General features: G+C 46.2%; 1 protein-coding gene across 1 annotated transcript in view; it reads left to right on the top strand.

The window, feature by feature from the left end:
• LOC110523590 (ras-related protein Rab-14) overlaps positions 1–25,533 on the top strand; it is a 43,315-nt gene extending 17,782 nt beyond the window's left edge. Inside the window, exons 5-8 of the mRNA XM_036977244.1 lie at positions 9,382–9,448; positions 21,676–21,763; positions 22,275–22,305; positions 22,693–25,533. Of these exons, the coding sequence (XP_036833139.1) occupies positions 9,382–9,448; positions 21,676–21,763; positions 22,275–22,305; positions 22,693–22,870 (364 nt within the window). The 3' untranslated portion in view covers positions 22,871–25,533. The remainder of the gene's footprint in view (positions 1–9,381; positions 9,449–21,675; positions 21,764–22,274; positions 22,306–22,692) is intronic.
• Positions 25,534–25,554: the final 21 nt, after the last annotated feature.

Genomic DNA, 25,554 nt, shown 5'->3' on the forward strand with positions numbered 1-25,554 from the left:
CATCCCCAGGTACACACACACACACATGGTCTACGACATCCCCAGGTACACACACACACACACACACACTCATGGTCTACGACATCACCAGGTACACACATACACACACTCATGGTCTACGACATCACCAGGTACACACACGCACACACACACACACTCATGGTCTACGACATCACCAGGTACACACACACACACACATGGTCTACGACATCACCAGGTACACACACACACACACTCATGGTCTACGACATCACCAGGTACACACACACACACATTCACACACGGTCTACGACATCACCAGGTACACACACACACACACTCACACAAGGTCTACGACATCACCAGGTACACACACACACACACACGGTCTACGACATCACCAGGTACACACACACACACACACACACATGGTCTACGACATCACCAGGTACACACACACACACACACACACACACACACATGGTCTACGACATCACCAGGTACACACACACACACATTCACACACGGTCTACGACATCACCAGGTACACACACACACACACACACACACACACACGGTCTACGACATCACCAGGTACACACACACACACACACACACACACACACATGGTCTACGACATCCCCAGGTACACACACACACACACACACACACACGGTCTACGACATCACCAGGTACACACACACACACATGGTCTACGACATCACCAGGTACACACACACGGTCTACAACATCACCAGGTACACACACACACACGGTCTACGACATCACCAGGTACACACACACACACACACACACACACGGTCTACGACATCACCAGGTACACACACACACACACACACACACACACACACACACATGGTCTACGACATCACCAAGTACACACACACACATGGTCTACGACATCACCAGTTACACACACACACTCATGGTCTACGACATCCCCAGGTACACACACACACACACACTCATGGTCTACGACATCCCCAGGTACACACACACACACACTCATGGTCTACGACATCCCCAGGTACACACACACACACACACTCACACACATGGTCTACGACATCACCAGGTACACACACACACACACACACTCACACATGGTCTACGACATCACCAGGTACACACACACACACACTCATGGTCTACAACATCCCCAGGTACACACACACACACACACACTCATGGTCTACGACATCCCCAGGTACACACACACACACACTCATGGTCTACGACATCCCCAGGTACACACACACACACACACACACACTCATGGTCTACGACATCACCAGGTACACACACACACACACACTCATGGTCTACGACATCACCAGGTACACACACGTACACACACACACTCATGGTCTACTACATCACCAGGTACACACACACACACTCATGGTCTACGACATCACCAGGTACACACACACACACATGGTCTACGACATCACCAGGTACACACACACACACACTCATGGTCTACGACATCACCAGGTACACCCACACACACACTCATGGTCTACGACATCACCAGGTACACACACACACATTCACACACGGTCTACGACATCACCAGGTACACACACACACACACACGGTCTACGACATCACCAGGTACACACACACACACACACGGTCTACGACATCACCAGGTACACACACACACTCATGGTCTACGACATCACCAGGTACACACACACACACACACACTCATGGTCTACTACATCACCAGGTACACACACACACACACGCATGGTCTACGACATCACCAGGTACACACACACGCACACACACACACACATGGTCTACGACATCACCAGGTACACACACACACACACACACACTCATGGTCTACGACATCACCAGGTACACACACACACACACACACACACACTCATGGTCTACGACATCACCAGGTACACACACGTTCACACACACACTCATGGTCTACTACATCACCAGGTACACACACACACACACTCATGGTCTACGACATCACCAGGTACACACACACACACACATGGTCTACGACATCACCAGGTACACACACACACACACTCATGGTCTACGACATCACCAGGTACACCCACACACACACTCATGGTCTACGACATCACCAGGTACACACACACACACACACATTCACACACGGTCTACGACATCACCAGGTACACACACACTCACACAAGGTCTACGACATCACCAGGTACACACACACACACACATGGTCTACGACATCCCCAGGTACACACACACACACACACACACACACTCATGGTCTACGACATCACCAGTTGTACACACACACACACACACACACACACACACACTCATGGTCTACGACATCACCAGGTACACACACACACACACACACGGTCTACGACATCACCAGGTACACACACACACACGGTCTACGACATCACCAGGTACACACACACACTCATGGTCTACGACATCACCAGGTACACACACACACACACACACACTCATGGTCTACTACATCACCAGGTACACACACACACACACTCATGGTCTACGACATCACCAGGTACACACACACGCACACACACACACACATGGTCTACGACATCACCAGGTACACACACACACACTCATGGTCTACAACATCCCCAGGTACACACACACGTACACACACACACACTCATGGTCTACGACATCCCCAGGTACACACACACACACAAACACACTCATGGTCTACGACATCACCAGGTACACACATACACACACTCATGGTCTACGACATCACCAGGTACACACACGCGCGCACACACACACACACACACACACTCATGGTCTACGACATCACCAGGTACACACACACACACACATGGTCTACGACATCACCAGGTACACACACACACACACACACTCATGGTTTACGACATCACCAGGTACACACACACACACACACATTCACACACGGTCTACGACATCACCAGGTACACACACACACTCACACAAGGTCTACGACATCACCAGGTACACACACACACACACGGTCTACGACATCACCAGGTACACACACACACACACATGGTCTACGACATCACCAGGTACACACACACACACACACACACACACACATGGTCTACGACATCCCCAGGTACACACACACACACACATGGTCTACGACATCACCAGGTACACACACACACACATTCACACACGTTCTACGACATCACCAGGTACACACACACACACACACACACACACACGGTCTACGACATCACCAGGTACACACACACACACACACACACACACACACGGTCTACGACATCACCAGGTACACACACACACACACACACACACACATGGTCTACGACATCCCCAGGTACACACACACACACACACACACACGGTCTACGACATCACCAGGTACACACACAGACACGGTCTACGACATCACCAGGTACACACACACACACACACACACACACACACACACACGGTCTACGACATCACCAGTTACACACACACACACACACACATGGTCTACGACATCACCAAATACACACACACACATGGTCTACGACATCACCAGTTACACACACACACTCATGGTCTACGACATCCCCAGGTACACACACACACACACACTCATGGTCTACGACATCCCCAGGTACACACACACACACACACTCATGGTCTACGGCATCCCCAGGTACACACACACACACACACACTCACACACATGGTCTACGACATCACCAGGTACACACACACACACACACACACATGATCTACGACATCACCAGGTACACACACACACACACGCTCATGGTCTACGACATCCCCAGGTACACACACACACACACTCATGGTCTACGACATCCCCAGGTACACACACACACACACATACTCATGGTCTACGACATCACCAGGTACACACACACACACACACACACTCATGGTCTACGACATCACCAGGTACACACACGTACACACACACACTCATGGTCTACTACATCACCAGGTACACACACACACACACACTCATGGTCTACGACATCACCAGGTACACACACACACACATGGTCTACGACATCCCCAGGTACACACACACACACACACTCATGGTCTACGGCATCCCCAGGTACACACACACACACACACACTCACACACATGGTCTACGACATCACCAGGTACACACACACACACACACACACATGATCTACGACATCACCAGGTACACACACACACACACGCTCATGGTCTACGACATCCCCAGGTACACACACACACACACTCATGGTCTACGACATCCCCAGGTACACACACACACACACATACTCATGGTCTACGACATCACCAGGTACACACACACACACACACACACTCATGGTCTACGACATCACCAGGTACACACACGTACACACACACACTCATGGTCTACTACATCACCAGGTACACACACACACACACACTCATGGTCTACGACATCACCAGGTACACACACACACATGGTCTACGACATCACCAGGTACACACACACACACACTCATGGTCTACGACATCACCAGGTACACCCACACACACACTCATGGTCTACGACATCACCAGGTACACACACACATTCACACACGGTCTACGACATCACCAGGTACACACACACTCACACAAGGTCTACGACATCACCAGGTACACACACACACACACACACACACATGGTCTACGACATCCCCAGGTACACACACACACACACACACACACATACACTCATGGTCTACGACATCACCAGGTGTACACACACACACTCATGGTCTACGACATCACCAGGTACACACACACACACACACTCATGGTCTACGACATCACCAGGTATACACACACACACACATGGTCTACGACATCACCAGGTACACACACACACACACACACACTCATGGTCTACGACATCACCAGGTACACACACACACACATTCACACACGGTCTACGACATCACCAGGTACACACACACACACACACTCACACAAGGTCTACGACATCACCAGGTACACACACACACACACACGGTCTACGACATCACCAGGTACACACACACACACACACACACACACATGGTCTACGACATCACCAGGTACACACACACACACACACACATATGGTCTACGACATCCCCAGGTACACACACACACACACACACATGGTCTACGACATCACCAGGTACACACACACACACATTCACACACGTTCTACGACATCACCAGGTACACACACACACACACACACACACACACGGTCTACGACATCACCAGGTACACACACACACACACACACACACACACACACACACACATGGTCTACGACATCCCCAGGTACACACACACACACACACACACACACACACGGTCTACGACATCACCAGGTACACACACATGGTCTACGACATCACCAGTTACACACACACGGTCTACAACATCACCAGGTACACACACAGACACGGTCTACGACATCACCAGGTACACACACACACACACACACGCACACACACACGGTCTACGACATCACCAGGTACACACACACACACACACACATGGTCTACGACATCACCAAGTACACACATGGTCTACGACATCACCAGTTACACACACACACTCATGGTCTACGACATCCCCAGGTACACACACACACACACACACTCATGGTCTACGACATCCCCAGGTACACACACACACACACACACTCATGGTCTACGACATCCCCAGGTACACACACACACACACACACACACTCACACACATGGTCTACGACATCACCAGGTACACACACACACACACACACACACACACATGGTCTACGACATCACCAGGTACACACACACACACACACTCATGGTCTACGACATCCCCAGGTACACACACACACACACACTCATGGTCTACGACATCCCCAGGTACACACACACACACACACACTCATGGTCTACGACATCACCAGGTACACACACACACACACTCATGGTCTACGACATCACCAGGTACACACACGTACACACACACACTCATGGTCTACTACATCACCAGGTACACACACACACACACACACACTCATGGTCTACGACATCACCAGGTACACACACACACACATGGTCTACGACATCACCAGGTACACACACGCACACACTCATGGTCTACGACATCACCAGGTACACCCACACACACACTCATGGTCTACGACATCACCAGGTACACACACACATTCACACACGGTCTACGACATCACCAGGTACACACACACTCACACAGGGTCTACGACATCACCAGGTACACACACACACACACACACACACACACACACACACACACATGGTCTACGACATCCCCAGGTACACACACACACACACACACATACACTCATGGTCTACGACATCACCAGGTGTGTACACACACACACACACACACACACACACACACACACACACACACTCATGGTCTACGACATCACCAGGTACACACACACACACACGGTCTACGACATCACCAGGTACACACACACGGTCTACGACATCACCAGGTACACACACACACTCATGGTCTTCGACATCACCAGGTACACACACACACACACACACTCATGGTCTACTACATCACCAGGTACACACACACACACACACGCATGGTCTACGACATCACCAGGTACACACACACGCACACACACACACGCATGGTCTACGACATCACCAGGTACACACACACACACACACTCATGGTCTACGACATCACCAGGTACACACACACACACACACACACACACACACACTCATGGTCTACGACATCACCAGGTACACACACACACACACACACACACACACGGTCTACGACATCACCAGGTACACACACACACACACACACACATGGTCTACGACATCCCCAGGTACACACACACACACACACACACACACACACACACGGTCTACGACATCACCAGGTACACACACACACACATGGTCTACGACATCACCAGGTACACACACACGGTCTACAACATCACCAGGTACACACACACACACGGTCTACGACATCACCAGGTACACACACACACACACACACTCATGGTCTACGACATCCCCAGGTACACACACACACACTCATGGTCTACGACATCCCCAGGTACACACACACACACACACACACACTCACACACATGGTCTACGACATCACCAGGTACACACACACACACACACATGGTCTACGACATCACCAGGTACACACACACACACACTCATGGTCTACGACATCCCCAGGTACACACACACACACACACACACACTCACACACAAGGTCTACGACATCACCAGGTACACACACACACACACACACACACACATGGTCTACGACATCCCCAGGTACACACACACACACACACACACACACACTCATGGTCTACGACATCACCAGGTGTACACACACACACACACACGCACACACACACTCATGGTCTACGACATCACCAGGTACACACACACACACACACGGTCTACGACATCACCAGGTACACACACACACACGGTCTACGACATCACCAGGTACACACACACACTCATGGTCTACGACATCACCAGGTACACACACACACACTCATGGTCTACTACATCACCAGGTACACACACACACACACTCATGGTCTACGACATCACCAGGTACGCACACACACACACACACACACTCACACACATGGTCTACGACATCACCAGGTACACACACACACACTCATGGTCTACGACATCACCAGGTACACACACACACTCATGGTCTACGACATCACCAGGTACACACACGTACACACACACACTCATGGTCTACTACATCACCAGGTACACAAACACACACACATGGTCTACGACATCACCAGGTACACACACACACACACTCATGGTCTACGACATCACCAGGTACACCCACACTCACACTCATGGTCTACGACATCACCAGGTACACCCACACACACACTCATGGTCTACGACATCACCAGGTACACACACACACACATTCACACACGGTCTACGACATCACCAGGTACACACACACTCACACAAGGTCTACGACATCCCCAGGTACACACACACACACATGGTCTACGACATCCCCAGGTACACACACACACACTCATGGTCTACGACATCACCAGGTGTACACACACACACACACACACACTCATGGTCTACGACATCACCAGGTACACACACACGGTCTACGACATCACCAGGTACACACACACACTCATGGTCTACTACATCACCAGGTACACACACACACACACACACACACACACATGGTCTACGACATCACCAGGTACACACACACACACACACACACTCATGGTCTACAACATCCCCAGGTGTACACACACACACACACACACACACACGGTCTACGACATCACCAGGTACACACACACACACGGTCTACGACATCACCAGGTACACACACACACACACACACACACATGGTCTACGACATCACCAGGTACACACACACACACACATACACACACATGGTATACGACATCACCAGGTACACACACACACACGGTCTACGACATCACCAGGTACACACACACACACACGGTCTACGACATCACCAGGTACACACACACACACACGGTCTACGACATCACCAGGTACACACACACACACACACACACACATGGTCTACGACATCACCAGGTACACACACACACACACATGGTCTACAACATCCCCAGGTACACACACACACACACACACACACATGGTCTACGACATCACCAGGTACACACACACACACACATGGTCTACGACATCACCAGGTACACACACACACACACATGGTCTACGACATCACCAGGTACACACACACACAGATGTGTCCGAACATTGAAGCTCCAGGTAGTAGTTTCCTGTAGGTCCAGATCTGGGGTCAGATGCTCCTAAACTAAACCGTTAGGTTGAGAAACGCATAACTGACCTCAGATCAGCCTCTAGGGTCAACTTCATCCTAGTCTTCCTGGCCCCCTCAGCCTGTTCTACAATACACAACACACCCTTCAGATCATCTGTCTGGAATTAACGTTGGTCTGTGTCTGGAGGCCTACATTTGAGTAGGAGAGGAAAAGAGACCGATACAATGAAGTGCCCCCCGTCTACCTGAGCAAACATGGAGTCTGCATCCTGTTGCCCTCCTGTTTTCCCAAACTGTAATTTTGCCTCAGACTAAGAACTAATGTCAGAACGTCTTTTCTATTAGTGAAAGGTTTTTAGATACAGGCCCACAGACATGTCGCCATATCTCACCACCGCACCTTTGATCCCACTTAGGATGTGGCACAATCTGTTTTGTCCCATGGTAACTAATGTCCTTTTCTGTGTGTGCCACAGGAGAAGCACATACAACCACCTCAGCAGTTGGCTGACTGACGCCAGAAACCTCACCAACCCCAATACTGTAAGCATGGTTTCACACTGCTCCTCTGGCTTCCTGTCTGACTCTCTTAACACAGTTTGTCTGGTTGGATGTCTAATTGTACTGCCAAGGCTCCTCTCTGGCGTTCTCTCCTGATTTACATTTTTCTCCCTGTCCCATTTCTCGCTGTGTCTCTCGCTCTCTCTCATCTTGTGTGTCTCTCGCTGTCTCTCATCTTGTGTGTCTCTCGCTGTCTCTCATCTTGTGTGTCTCTCGCTCTCTCTCGTCTTGTGTGTGTCTCTCGCTCTCTCTCGTCTTGTGTGTGTCTCTCTCTCTCTCTCGCCGTGTGTGTGCCTCTCTCTCTCTCGCCGTGTGTGTGCCTCTCTCTCTCTCGCCGTGTGCGTGTGTCTCTCTCTCTCTCTCGCCGTGTGCGTGTCTCTCTCTCTCTCGCCGTGTGCGTGTCTCTCTCTCTCTCTCTCTCGCCGTGTGCGTGTCTCTCTCTCTCTCTCGCCGTGTGCGTGTCTCTCTCTCTCTCTCGCCTTGTGTGTGTCTCTCTCTCGCCTTGTGTGTGTCTCTCTCTCGCCTTGTGTGTGTCTCTCTCTCGCCTTGTGTGTGTCTCTCGCTCTGTGTGTGTCTCTCGGTCTCTCTCGCCTTGTGTGTGTCTCTCGCTCTCTCTCGCCTTGTGTGTGTCTCTCGCTCTCTCTCGCCTTGTGTGTGTCTCTCGCTCTCTCTCGCCTTGTGTGTCTCTCGCTCTCTCTCTCTCGCCTTGTGTGTGTCTCTCTCTCTCTCTCTCTCGCCGTGTGTGTCTCTCTCTCTCTCGCCTTGTGTGTGTCTCTCGCTCTGTGTGTGTCTCTCGCTCTCTTCTCGCCTTGTGTGTGTCTCTCGCTCTCTCTCGCCTTGTGTGTGTCTCTCGTTCTCTCTCGCCTTGTGTGTGTCTCTCGCTCTCTCTCGCCTTGTGTGTGTCTCTCGCTCTCTCTCGCCTTGTGTGTGTCTCTCGCTCTCTCTCGCCTTGTGTGTGTCTCTCGCTCTCTCTCGCCTTGTGTGTGTCTCTCGCTCTCTCTCGCCTTGTGTGTGTCTCTCGCTCTCTCTCGCCTTGTGTGTGTCTCTCGCTCTCTCTCGCCTTGTGTGTGTCTCTCGCTCTCTCTCTCTCGCCTTGTGTGTGTCTCTCGCTCTCTCTCTCTGGCCGTGTGTGTCTCTCTCTCTCTCTCTCTCTCGCCGTGTCTCTCTCTCTCTCTCTCTCTCGCCGTGTCTCTCTCTCGCCGTCTCTCTCTCTCTCTCTCGCCGTCTCTCTCTCGCCGTGTGTGTCTCTCTCTCTCTCTCTTTCTCTCTCGCCGTGTGTGTGTCTCTCTTGCCGTGTGTGTCTCTCTCTCTCTTTCTCTCTCGCCGTGTGTCTCTCTCTCTCTCTCGCCGTGTGTGTCTCTCTCTCTCTCTCGCCGTGTGTCTCTCTCTCTCTCTCTCGCCGTGTGTCTCTCTCTCTCTCTCTCGCCGTGTGTCTCTCTCTCTCTCTCTCGCCGTGTGTCTCTCTCTCTCTTTCTCTCGCCGTGTGTCTCTCTCTCTCTTTCTCTCGCCGTGTGTGTCTCTCTCTCTCTCTCTCTCTCTCGCCGTGTGTGTGTCTCTCTCTCTCTCTCTCTCTCGCCGTGTGCGTGTGTCTCTCTCTCGCCGTGTGCGTGTCTCTCTCTCGCCGTGTGCGTGTGTGTCTCTCTCTCTCTCTCTCTCTCGCCGTGTGTGTGTGTCTCTCTCTCTCTCTCTCTCTCAAAATCAAATTCAAGCTGCTTTATTGGCATGTAAAACATTGTGTCAATATAGCCAAAGCAACAATGTATACAATATACATTGTAACAAAATTGTAAATGATAGCAAATAATAATATAAAATGGTAGTAAATAATAATACAAAATTAAATACAAAAATAATAACAATAAAATGGTAAGTCTACAGTAAACATTAATAATTATAGTAATAACAATAATAGTAATAATAAGTAAGTTGCTGTTTACTAAGCAGATGTTATTATTCAGTGTCCCTCAGGCTATGGCAGGAAAATACATATTTGGCTGCAAGAGGAGCCATTGCTCCTTCGCCCATGAGTATTCTTAGTTTTTCCTCTGGGTTCAATTTGTAAAAATGTGGAATATATGTAGTCATTTCTGTGAATAATGAATCTCTCTGTGAGGAATATTTATCACAGTAAAGGAGAAAGTGCATCTCTGTCTCTACCTCCCCTGTCATGCAGTGACCACATACACGCTCCTCTTTGGGTAGCCATGTCTTTTTATGTCTGCCGGTTTCTATTGCCAATCGGTGGTCACTCAGCCTGTACTTGGTAAGGATCTGTCTCTGCTTCGTATCTCTGACAGAGTAGAGATAATCAGCCAATTCATATTCTCTGTTTAGGGTCAGATAGCAATTTAGTCGGCTTTGGGATTTTGTTTCGTTTTTCCAGTATTGTAAATATGATTCCTTTGATTGGTTCATGATTTTGTTTATTGGAATTCTTTCTTTTGAAGCAGTGCTGGTGTCAGCTTGGTTGGTGAGGTCCAACACCATCTGACTGAGAGGGCTCGTTTCTGGGCTCAGCTCTTGGTCTTGAAGTGCTTTAAATTGCAGACTCGAATTTGGACTTGAATTTAGATGTAGCCAAAATTTTAATGATCTTTTCTGTATTTTCATTATTGCTGGAAAACGGCCCAATTCTGCCCTACATGCATTAGTTGGTGTATTTCTCTGGACTTGTAGAATTTTCCGACAGAATTCTGCATGTAGGGCTTCAATTGGATGTTTGTCCCACATTTTAAAATCCAGTTTATTGAGTGGCCCCCAAACCTCACTTCCATAAAGTGCTATTGGTAGGATTACACTGTCAAATATTTTAGTCCAAATTCTAATTGGGATGTTGATTTTGAATAATTTCATTTTTATTGCATGCATTGCTCTGCGGGCTTTTTCTTTGAGTGCATTCACTGCCATATTAAAGTTTCCCGATGCAGATATGGTCAGACCAAGGTAGGTGTAATGTTTTGTGTGTTCAATTAAGGTGTTGTTCAAGGTGAATTTACATTTGTGTTTCTGACATCTGGGTTTTTTTTGGAAAATCATGATTTTAGTTTTTTGGAAATTTACTGCCAGGGCCCAATTATGGCAATATTGCTCCAGAATATTCATGTTTTGTTGAAGACCTTCTTTGGTTGGTGATAGAAGTACCAAGTCATCAGCATATAGCAGGTATTTCACCTCTGTGTCAAATTGTGTGAGTCCTGGGGCTGCAGAATGGTCCAACATGTCTGCTAATTCATTGATATAAATGTTGAAAAGATTTGGACTCAAATTGCAGCCTTGTCTCACACCTCGACATTGTGAAAAAAGTTCTGTTCTTTGGTTTTTGATTTTTATTGCACACTTGTTTTCTGTGTACATACATTTTATTAAGTCATACACCTTACCACCAAGCCCACTTTGTAGAATTTTGTAGAATAGCCCTTCGTGCCAAATCGAATCAAATGCTTTTTTAAAGTCAATAAAGCAAGCAAAGATTTTGCCCTCTTTTTTTTGGTGGACGTGTTTATTAATTAGTGTGTGTAAGGTGTATATATGGTCAGTAGTGCGATGGTTAGGAAGAAAGCCAATTTGACATTTACTTATTACATTTTTTTCTTGAAGAAAGGTTTGAATTCTTGAATTCAAAATGCTACAGAAAATCTTTCCCAAGTTACTGTTGACGCAAATTCCCCTGTAATTATTGGGGTCTGATTTGTCTCCACTTTTGTGGATAGGGGAGATGAGCCCCTGGTTCCAGACATCAGGGAAGCAGCCAGAAGTTAAAACCATGTTGAACAATTTAAGCACAGCATTTTGCAACTCAGGTGTGCTGTTTTTCAGCATTTCATTTCTGATGTTGTCTACACCACAAGCCTTTTTTGATTTAATAGATTTTAGCTTTTCATTTAGTTCTTGTTGGGTTATTGGGTAATCTAATGGATTTTGGTTGTTTTTAATGACTGATTCAAGGATGTTCAATTTTTCTTTAATTTCTAATTGGTTCTGTTGTAAGTCTTTTTGTGGGATGTTTTTGTATAGATTATCAAAGTAAGTTTTCCAAATTCCTACATCTTGTATGGCTAATTCTTGTGGCTTTGTTGTGCTTAAATTGTTCCACATGTCCCAGAACTGATTTTGGTCAATTGCGTTTTCAATTTCATCAAGTGTCTTGTTGGTATAATTCAATTTCTTGCATTTCAGTGTTTGTTTATACTGTTTCAGAGTTTCAAAGTATTCATATCGTAGCTCTGGGTTGTTTTGCTGCTTATGTTTTTTGTTTGACATTTGTCTTAGGTGTTTTCTAATTGTTTTACATTCATTATCAAACCATTTGTCAGAAACATTTTGATTTTTGCTTCTGATGTTGCATTGCTTTGGTTTTCTCAAATTGGCTTTCGATGCTGCTTTTTGGAATATGCAGTTGATGTTTTGGGTAGCTGAATTGACACCATCTTTATTGTTTTGGTACTGTGAGTTATTGAAAAACTGTATAGAGTTCATCATTTCATTTGAATTCAATGTTTCAATGAATGTCTCTGCACTGTTTGGAGCCCATCTGTACGATTGGTTTATGTTGTAAAGTTTATTGGGCTGTTTTTTTGAATGAATATTGCCGGTTAATTTCTTCAGAAACACGTTGATCTGACTGTGATCTGACAATGGTGTCTGTGGTCTGACAGTGAATGCACTAATGGAGGAGGGGTCAATGTCAGTGATGGCATAATCGACTACACTTGTCCCAAGAGCTGAGCAGTAAGTAAACTGACCTAAAGAGTCCCCTCTGATTCTGCCATTAAGCATGTACAGCATGCCCAAGGCTCGACAGAGATGTACTAACTCTTTTCCATTTTTGTTCAGTATTTGGTCAGGACTGTTTCTATTATTTATAATAGGGCTACTGTACAAGGAGGGGTGTCCAAATATGTGGTGGTTACCTCCCGCATCAGTGTAGTCAGGCTCAGAACCTGTTCTTGCATTGAAATCTCCACAAAGAAGCACTTTACCCTCTGCCTGAAATGTAATGATTTCTGTCTGGAGATTGTCAAAAAACTGATCATCATAATATGATGAATCTGAAGGAGGAGCATAAGCTGCACATACAGTGCCTTGCGAAAGTATTCGGCCCCCTTGAACTTTGCGACCTTTTGCCACATTTCAGGCTTCAAACATAAAGATAGAAAACTGTATTTTTTGTGAAGAATCAACAACAAGTGGTACACAATCATGAAGTGGAACGACATTTATTGGATATTTCAAACTTTTTTAACAAATCAAAAACTGAAAAATTGGGCGTGCAAAATTATTCAGCCCCTTTACTTTCAGTGCAGCAAACTCTCTCCAGAAGTTCAGTGAGGATCTCTGAATGATCCAATGTTGACCTAAATGACTAATGATGATAAATACAATCCACCTGTGTGTAATCAAGTCTCCGTATAAATGCACCTGCACTGTGATAGTCTCAGAGGTCAGTTAAAAGCGCAGAGAGCATCATGAAGAACAAGGAACACACCAGGCAGGTCCGAGAGACTGTTGTGAAGAAGTTTAAAGCCGGATTTGGATACAAAAAGATTACCAAGCTTTAAACATCCCAAGGAGCACTGTGCAAGCGATAATATTGAAATGGAAGGAGTATCAGACCACTGCAAATCTACCAAGACCTGGCCGTCCCTCTAAACTTTCAGCTCATACAAGGAGAAGACTGATCAGAGATGCAGCCAAGAGGCCCATGATCACTCTGGATGAACTGCAGAGATCTACAGCTTAGGTGGGAGACTCTGTCCATAGGACAACAATCAGTCGTATATTGCACAAATCTGGCCTTTATGGAAGAGTGGCAAGAAGAAAGCCATTTCTTAAAGATATCCATAAAAAGTGTCGTTTAAAGTTTGCCACAAGCCACCTGGGAGACACACCAAACATGTGGAAGAAGGTGCTCTGGTCAGATGAAACCAAAATTGAACTTTTTGGCAACAATGCAAAACGTTATGTTTGGCGTAAAAGCAACACAGCTGAACACACCATCCCCACTGTCAAACATGGTGGTGGCAGCATCATGGTTTGGGCTTGCTTTTCTTCAGCAGGGACAGTGAAGATGGTTAAAATTGATGGGAAGATGGATGGAGCCAAATACAGGACCATTCTGGAAGGAAACCTGATGGAGTCTGCAAAAGACCTGAGACTGGGACGGAGATTTGTCTTCCAACAAGACAATGATCCAAAACATAAAGCAAAATCTACAATGGAATGGTTCAAAAATAAACATATCCAGGTGTTAGAATGGCCAAGTCAAAGTCCAGACCTGAATCCAATCGAGAATCTGTGGAAAGAACTGAAAACTGCTGTTCACAAATGCTCTCCATCCAACCTCACTGAGCTCGAGCTGTTTTGCAAGGAGGAATGGGAAAAAATGTCAGTCTCTCGATGTGCAAAACTGATAGAGACATACCCCAAGCGACTTACAGCTGTAATCGCAGCAAAAGGTGGCGCTACAAAGTATTAACTTAAGGGGGCTGAATAATTTTGCACGCCCAATTTTTCAGTTTTTGATTTGTTAAAAAAGTTTGAAATATCCAATAAATGTCGTTCCACTTCATGATTGTGTCCCACTTGTTGTTGATTCTTCACAAAAAAATACAGTTTTATATCTTTATGTTTGAAGCCTGAAATGTGGCAAAAGGTCGCCAAGTTCAAGGGGGCCGAATACTTTCGCAAGGCACTGTATGTATACATCATTGTCACAATAGATTGTACCTTTGTTAAGTTTTAGCCAAATGTGAGTGGTACCTTTTTTTCATTTCATTCAGTGCTAAGTCCTGCTTATGCCAAATGATGATTCCACCTGAGTCTCGGCCCCGTTTAACATTTTTATGTTTGATTGATGGTAGTAAACTTTCACTATAGCCTGAGGGACACTGAGTATCTATGTCTCCACGACACCATGTTTCCAGTAGGATTATGATGTCCTGTCCCTTGATGTTTTTAATCAATTCTGGATTTGTTGTTTTATAACCAAAATGTGAAGAGTATAGGCCCTGGATATTCCAAGAGCTGATAGTTAATGATCTCATTTATAATAAGTGATATTCACTGGTTTGAGTAAAGTACATCGGGGGAAAAAAAAACAAAAAAAAACTAATATATATATATATATATATATACACATACACATCTCTCTCTCTCTCTCTCTCTCTCGCCGTGTGTGTGTCTCTCTCTCTCTCTCTCTCTCTCTCTCTCTAATGGGAATTTCGATTTTGATGTTCCTTTTAATGGCATAGAATGCTCTTCTTGCTTGGTCTCTCAGCTCATTCACAGCCATGTGAAAGCTACCCGTGTTACTGATATTTAGTCATAGATATGTGTAGTTTTTGGTGTGTTCTAATAGAACTGTGTCCAAATAGAATTTATATTTGTCATCCTTATTTCCAGACCTATAATGGAATATCATTATATATATATTTTTTTTTTAGGTTAACAGGTCTGACAGAACCTGTGAAGATGATCTAGGTGCTGCTGTAACCCCTCTTTAGTGGGAGACAGCAGCACCAGGTCATCTGCGTACAGCAGACACTTGATTTCAGTGTTGTGTAGGGTGATACCAAGTGCTGCCGATTCTTCTAATGTTTTTGCCAATTCATTAATGTAGATGTTAAATAGTGTTGGGCTTATTGGGCAGCCCTGTTTCCCTCCCCGTCCCTGAGAGAAGTTTGTTTTGGTTTACTTGTTTATCAGTTAGAGTGTGGAGGGTGTAAATGTGGTCTGTTGTATGATGATACTTTTTTAGAAATCCAATCTGGCTTCTGCTCAGGACGTTGTGTTCGTCAAGGAAATTATGTAGTCTGCTATTTATAATACTGCAGAGAATTTTCCCCAAGTTGTTGTTAACGCAAATTCCTCTGTAATTATTTGGGTCAAATTTGTCTCCGTTTTTATAGATCGGTGTGATCAATCCCTGGTTCCAAATATCGGGGAAAATACCTGAAGTGAGGATAATGTTGACGAGTTTGAGTATTGTTGTAACTTTAATGTGTTACAGAGTTAATGTTTAAGTTTATTCATTGAGCTGTATCTAAAGATATTTCTTTACAGTTATTTCGAATATGTAATTGTATTGGGTTGTGTTGAATTGCGCTTTTTGACTGCAAGTCCCAGAATGCCTTGCGAGAGGAATGAGAGAGATAACGCGCCAATTATGTGCAGGTGTGAGTGATGGTGGCTGACTTTCCGATAGCATCTTACCTGCATTGCTCTGTACCAAAACAAAGTGGTTAAATGTAACGTGAACAAGTATTATTACTAAAAGAAGCTTTCGTATCAAACCCAACGTCCGAGTCATTACTTTGAAGTTAGTTAATCTAAAAAGTATAGCCAATTTGCATTTGTGGTCTGTATATTTGATAATTTCATTTAAAATACCATCAGCACCACAGGCCTTTTTGGGTTGGCGAGTGCGTAGTTTTTCCAATAATTCTTCTTCTGTAATTGGGGTATCCACAGGATTCTGATAGTCTTTGACTGCTGATTCAAGGATTTGTCATTTTTCATGTATATATTTTTGTTCTGGGCTCTTTGTTATATTGCTGTAGAGGTTTGCAAAGTGATTTCTCCACATATCCCCATTTTGGATAGCCAATTCCTCATGATGAGGTTTGTTTCATTTATTCCAATTCTCCCAGAAGTGGTTTGATTATATGGATTCCTCAATTCCATCCAGCTGATTTCTAATGTGCTGTTCCTGTTTTGTTCTTAGGGTGTGTTTGTATTGCTTCAGTGTTACCCATATTGAAGGCCTATTTTTTGTTGTCTGGTTCTCTAGGTTTTTGATTAGATATATTTCTCAATGACTTTCTTAGATTTTTGCAATCATTATCAAACCATTTTTCATTATCTGTTATTGCTAATTTGTCAAATATAAAGTTTATGTTCCAAACAGCCAAATGTACACCTTCATTGCTGTAGGAGAATGTTAAGGCTAAAAAGTTGTCCAGGAGAGATTGTAATTTTTGGCTACTAATTGCTTTGTGGTATGTCTGTACTGTTTGCACTCCATCTATAGGCCTGTTTTGTACCATGTAATTTATTGGGCTGTGATGCTTCATGGTTGGGTTCTGCTCTTCTCAGATACACTGTGACTTTACTGTGGTCTGAGAGAGGTGTTAGTGGGCTGACTGTGAAGGCTCTGAGAGACTCTGGGTTTAGGTCGGTGAGGAAGTAGTCTACAGTGCTGCTGCCAAGGGATTGAGTTGTAGGTGTACCTACCAAAAGAGTCCCCTCTCAGCCTACCATTGACTATGTACAGACCCAGTGTTCTACAGAGCTTCACGAGCTGTACTCCGTTTTTGTTTTTCACTTTGTCATAGTTGTTTCTGTGGGGGTATGTGGGGAGTGAAAGGTTGTTGCTTCCTGGTAGGTGTTTATCCCCATGACTGTTAATAGTGTCTTGTTCTTCTGCTGTTCTAGCATTCAGGTCTCCACAGACCAGTATGTTGCCTTGGGCATGAAAGTGACTAATTTCCCCCTCTAGAATGGAGAAACTCTCTTCATTGAAGTAGGGTGACTCTGAGGGGGGAATGTATGTGGCACAGAGGAAGATGTTTTTATCTGTCAAGATAGCCTCCTTGTTGATTTTTAACCATATAAAGAATTCTCCTGTTTTGATCAATTCGATTGAATTAGTTTAGATTTATACCATATTAGCATTCCCCCTGAGTCTCTGCCCTGTGTGATTCCTTTTAATTTAGTGGATGGTGTGATTATTTCCCTATAACCTAGTGGACAGCCAGTGGAAACATCACTCATCATCATCATCAACATCATCAATTTCTTTCAGGAAGTCTGGGTTTCTGCTCTTTCGTCCAAAAGCAGAGGACTTCAATCCTTGTAAATTCCAACATGCAACGTAAAAAGATTTCAAAACTTTGTATTTATTTTTCTTTACCTTCAAAATTAGACACACTCACAATCCAACAAGAACTATTAAACTAAACTCTTATTATGCAAATGTGATTTGTTTATAATTTAAGATAGAATTTGTGTCATGCCACTTGGGTGGGTGTAGTGTGTGGAGTTATTGTGCTCATCTTACCATAGGCAGAGGGTTATCACGTGAGCATAGTAGACTCAGCATTTGTTTAATGTCACTCATTTGGTTGGTGGGGGCTGGACCAGTTGCTCCTCTCACAGCCTGTGCGTAGCTCTGCCTGCTCGGCTGTGGCTCCTCCAAGTGTGGGTCTGCGGTGGGGTGCAGGGGGGTGGGAGGCCTTGTCTGGGTGGCTCTGAAGCTGGGCTGGGGTGGTCTGTGCTGTGCTGTGGTGTGCATTGAGGTTGGTCGTGCTGTGATCGTGGCTGGGTGGTCCGGGGTGTTGTCTCGGTGATCTTGGCGGGGTGGAGATTGCTCCGCGGTTCATGGGTGGAGAGGTCGGACTGCGGTTTAAAGCAACGTCCTTGAGTCTTGGCAAGGATGGGGACTGTCTCCCTGTACAGGTGAACATGGTCATAGAGACAGTCCAGATCGAGGGTGGGCCAGGTGTACATTGGGTCACAGGGCACAGTCCCGGGATAGGCTGGCGTTTATTCTTTGGATTGTGGCAGGGTGGAAGTCCTTCCTCTGTAGAAGGGTTGACACCACGATTCTTGAGTTGGGGAAGATTACGGAGGCCTTCTCAATCACTCCCCGTAGTGAAGTCGCCACCCTCTCCTGCTGAGCACGCAGGTCGTTGCTTCCGGTATGTATGATTATGTGGCTTGGCGACCCGAGATGGGCCTTATCAAGCAGCTCCATGGCACTCTGCGTTGTTGGGCACCACACCTTTCTGGTTTTGTGTCTAGGGAAGTTTCTTCTCCTGAACAAACTTCCTATTTGAGTCCATCAACAGGACGATGTCAGTCAGTGTTTCTTCTGGACTAGCGGGGGTAGAGTGGGAGTTGGATCTGGGGTGTGGCAGGTCTGTGCCGGTGCCACTGTCAGTGTTAGGCTGTTCTGTGGGTTGGGGAGGAGGGGTGCAGCAGGCAGGGCTGGGGAAGCCTGGCTGGTTGATCTGGGCTCCTCTGCTGTGTGAGGGCAGGTCATAGAGTGGTGATCTAGCTGCTCCTGCAGCCTGTCCTCTGTTCTCTTTCTCTCCTGCAGCTCCTCTCTTAGTGTGGTCAGATCGTGTGTGTCTCTCTCTCTCTCTCTCTCTCTCTCTCTCTCTCTCTCTCGTGTGTGTGTGTCTCTCTCTCTCGTGTGTGTGTGTCTCTCTCTCTCGTGTGTCTCTCTCATCTTGTGTGTGTGTCTCTCTCTCATCTTGTGTGTGTCTCTCTCTCTCTCTCATCTTGTGTGTCTCTCTCTCTCTCTCTCTCGTGTCTCTCTCTCTCTCTCATATTGTGTGTGTCTCTCTCTCTCTCATCTTGTGTGTGTCTCGCTCTCATCTTGTGTGTGTCTCTCTCTCTCTCTCTCTCGTGTGTGTCTCTCTCTCTCGTGTGTCTGTGTGTGTCTCTCTCTCTCGTGTGTGTCTCTCTCTCTCTCTCTCATCTTGTGTCTCTCTCTCTCTCATCTTGTGTGTGTGTGTCTCTCTCTCTCTCTCTCTCATCTTGTGTGTGTGTGTCTCTCTCTCATCTTGTGTGTGTCTCGCTCTCTCTCTCATCTCGTGTGTCTCGCTCTCTCTCTCTCTCATCTCGTGTGTCTCGCTCTCTCTCTCTCTCTCTCATCTCGTGTGTCTCGCTCTCTCTCATCTCGTGTGTCTCGCTCTCTCTCTCATCTCGTGTGTCTCGCTCTCTCTCTCTCATCTCGTGTGTCTCGCTCTCTCTCTCTCGTCTCGTGTGTCTCGCTCTCTCTCTCTCATCTCGTGTGTCTCGCTCTCTCTCTCTCATCTCATGTGTCTCTCGCTCTCGCTCATCTCACGTGTGTCTCGCTCTCATCTCTCGCGTCTCGCTCTCTCTCATCTTGTGCGTGTCGCTCTCTCATCCTGTGCGTGTCGCTCTCTCGACTACTGCAGCACACCCAGTGCCCAGTGACTAGTGCCCAGATGCATTGGAAATGGTATAGTAATACCTGGATCTTTCATGGTGTTTAGCCGATACAGTATATATTGCTAAATCCATTTTTCACACCAATAATAAGTTATAAGACCTCTCTTTTCTAAGACACTGGGTAAAGTGAGCGAGCTGAATCGTGTAGTTTTCTGCCTATAGGTGAGTAGTGAGGATGTTGATGTGTTTGGTACCTGGAAGACTGACTGAGTCGGTCTCTCCTCCCCCAGGTGATCATTCTTATAGGTAACAAAGCAGACCTGGAAGCCCAGAGGGACGTGACGTATGAGGAGGCCAAGCAGTTTGCTGAGGAGAACGGTGAGTCGGAAACACCCTCCGACTCCATGAGAAGGATTGAGAGAGATGGAAGATGAGTAAAACTCTATCCCTCCCTATGGAATTGACTGTGCGATAATGCCCCCACACTCTCACTTGAGTTGCGATTCAACCTGATTGTGAATTTCGACAACGCAGCTTTTTTAGGCAATATTACAGCGTTCAAGGTAAACGCTGCAGATTCCGTCTCAATTAGAAAATACCTTTAAATGTAAATTGCGCTGTAATGCGGCCCTACCACGGCTCAAACAGAATGCTGATTGGTGATTGGAAGCAGAGCAAGAGGGGCGTGGGGAAGAACAGACTCCTCCAGATATGGAGGGATGAAAAATAGCAACTCGTCTCTGATAGAGGAAGAGACGTGAAAGAGGAGGAAATGGCACATGCATTCATGCACGGAGTGCAAAGACATGAGGACATTCATAGAAGGAGAGCGATGAGTGAGCAGGGTGGTTGGGGAACTGCAGTAGTCTGACTCCATTCCTTCTTACAGGTCTCTTATTCCTGGAAGCCAGCGCCAAAACGTAAGTTAACTGACCTCTGTACGTTCTGTCTGCTTTTACCTCCCATTTTCAATGTGCTGAAATGCCCCGCCGTGTGACTGACTGTGTTCCTAACCGTGTGACTGACTGTGTTCCTAACCGTGTGACTGACTGTGTTCCTAACCGTGTGACTGACTGTGTTCCTAACCGTGTGACTGACTGTGTTCCTAACCGTGTGACTGACTGTGTTCCTAACCGTGTTCCTAACCGTGTGACTGACTGTGTTCCTAACCGTGTGACTGACTGACTGTGTTCCTAACCGTGTGACTGACTGTGTTCCTAACCGGGTGACTGACTGACTGTGTTCCTAACCGGGTGACTGACTGTGTTCCTAACCTGGGTGACTGACTGTGGGTGTCCTCTCCCCAGGGGTGAGAACGTGGAGGATGCCTTCCTGGAGGCGGCTAAGAAGATCTACCAGAACATCCAGGACGGCAGTCTGGACCTGAACGCTGCAGAGTCTGGTGTCCAACACAAGCCCTCTGCCCCCCAGGGAGGCCCACTATCCAACGAACCACAGCCCCAGAGGGAAGGCTGCGGCTGCTAATGACCAACGCCTCTCTCTGTGTCCTTCTCCACCCCCCCCCTCTCTCTCTCCTCATCCTCCATCATCCCCTCCCCACTCCACTGGGACTGCATGAGGGTGGGGCACGGATGGAGGGAGGGAACAAGGGATGGGTTGGCTGGGTTGTGTAGTAGTGTACGTCCCTCTGCCTCCCTCGTTATTCCTCTTCTTTTCCTGTCTGTGCATCCTCCTCCACCTTTTCACATGGTCGTTGTCTTCACGTCTTCCTCCTCCTCTGCATCATTCAGTCCAGCTCATCTGCCATGGGATTCCAGTTCCATGTATAAAGACACATAGATGGGTAAACCTGAAGAAATACTTTTTTTAACGTTTCCTTTTATAGCTTCTACTATATTATCAATCAAGTCTCATCTAGCACATCTGAAACCAACCAAGCCTGTATAGTCTAACCTCCACTGACATTGAGTTATCTAGACACTCTCTCCGCATCTCTCCCCCTGCATCACTCCTGCATGGTTTAATGATCTAGGACTATTTTAATTGAACTGAAATGTGTATGAGTAAAACATTTCCCTCGATGGCTTGGTCTCTTCCGGGGGAGGAGATGGTTAGTGAAAGAAATTATGTAATGTATGACGCGGCCCGCTACTGATCACTATTAGCGGTGTGTGTTTGTGTGCGTGTGGTCCAGTTGTTGAACCTGGTCTAGAACAGGTATCCACTGTCTCTACCCAAAGCTTTGCCCCCTGGTCCTTATGGTAAAGCTCTGATACTAGGCAGAGATGGAATCCTTCTAATGGTGTTCTACAGTACACCTCAGAGTGGCAACACTAGTGTAGTAGAGAGACACTTTAAAGCCCAAGAGACCTGGAATTCCCCGACCTACTTGTCTTTCTCCCTATAGGACGTCACAGGAAAGGCTCTGGGTGTTTTCCTGCCACTACAGTGTGTCTGTGTGCAGGGATTTCTTTAACTAAGTTAATGACACTTAAGAAAACAAAACGTTTTCCTTTATGGGGAAGGATTCCTTCAGATCATCAGTTTCATTGCACCAACTTCCTCCTCTCCCCCCCCCCAGACCATATCAATAGAATCTGTCTGTCCTTACCAGCATTTTCTTTGTTTGTTGCCTTATGGTTAATATTATTACTGTTTAATCTTTTCTTTGCTGCGCTACATACTGCTGTCAAATAAACAAACTGTTTTACAATATGGTGATATTTCTGTGTAAAACATGGTAACTGGTGTAACACAGGGGTGCTGGTGAAGAAAGGTAGATGTTGCCCCTTAAATCCAGAGCTAGGATTTAAAAACAAAAGTCAAATTGGGGCTGTTTTATATTTGTTCTGTTTCTTACATGTACAAGTATGAAATGGAAATGTTATTTTGTTGTATATCCCACTACCCCTGAGACACCCTCGGAGAGTGGTGTCACAGCCAGGGATCCTGGAGCAATTAGGGTTGAGTGCCTTGCTCAAAGACAGATTGATAGATTGATTTTCAACTAGTCGCTCAGGGATTTGAACTAGCAGCCTTTCGGTTACTGGCCCAACGCTCTAACCACTAGGCTACCTGCTGCGATCAGCTTACCCTATTCCATCTTAACCCTACACCTGTGGTCCCTCACCCCAGCCCACTCTCCTCACAGGCTTGTATAGTAACAACACCAAGCAACATGCCCCACCAGAACGGCCCCAAACGGAAATAGTTATACGGAATTTTTTCAAGCTCAATTTCTGTAGGTGACCATGCTATTTAGAGGATTGGTCAACCCAGAGATTGAAGATACACACATCTCGGCATGTTTATTTCATGCAACATTAGCCAGGGATGGCAGACTAAAAGCATAGCTGATGTTTTGGAGCTGTCAAATCAGTGAGGTGCTCTTGATCATTGTCATGACGCCACACCCATCCCATCGAAGTTCATAACGAGAAAGTGTTGGCTATAAATAATCACTCAAATCAAGGTGTAGATTACTTCTCACATTCCAATGTATGAACTTCTAAACAAGTTGCACCTTAATGCAGCTCTGTGTAGCCAATGGCAATGCACAATGCCCGGAGCCGCTTGTGGATTTGACAGCTCTAATGCAGTTAAACCTCCACACCGCCAAAACAACCGCTATGCGGATTAGATTGAGCCCATAGTTTCTATGAATAAATGTTTTGAGTAGAGGGAGTCTGTCCATAGTGCTACTTGGTGGTTCCATCGTTTTGTTTCTTCACTCTTCATCCTCAGTCTGAGTAGAAGGGGAGTGGAAGTGTTCAAACTAGTACTTTGTCGATTCCACTCAACTCTTGCTTGTAGGAGGTGGAGTGGAGAATGTCACTGTTTTTGAGTTAGGTTTTCTCTCCATGTAATGTTTAATGAAATTGGATAAAACTATGACCAAAGTATGGAAAAATTGCTTCTACGATGATAGTGGTCCCCTCCCCAATGTTGGCGGGATTATTAAGGGGATAGGGTGCCATCACCCTAACTCATTTTAATACACCAATGGTAACATGATGCATTGCTGTCTTAATTTTGGGGCGTGGGAATGTCTAGAGATGGGTCCTCCTACGTTCTAAAACGTACATGTATACATTTTGAAGGAGCTGTGTTAACATTTAAATGCATTCTTGCGTGTATATGATTTCAATGACAAAATGCTCTAGACAGAAAATACATTATACATAACCTGTTTGTACTGCTTGTCATTC

The sequence above is a fragment of the Oncorhynchus mykiss genome, chromosome 5 (genome assembly GCF_013265735.2).
Source record: "Oncorhynchus mykiss isolate Arlee chromosome 5, USDA_OmykA_1.1, whole genome shotgun sequence".
In the NCBI taxonomy this organism is placed as follows: Eukaryota; Metazoa; Chordata; class Actinopteri; order Salmoniformes; family Salmonidae; genus Oncorhynchus; species Oncorhynchus mykiss.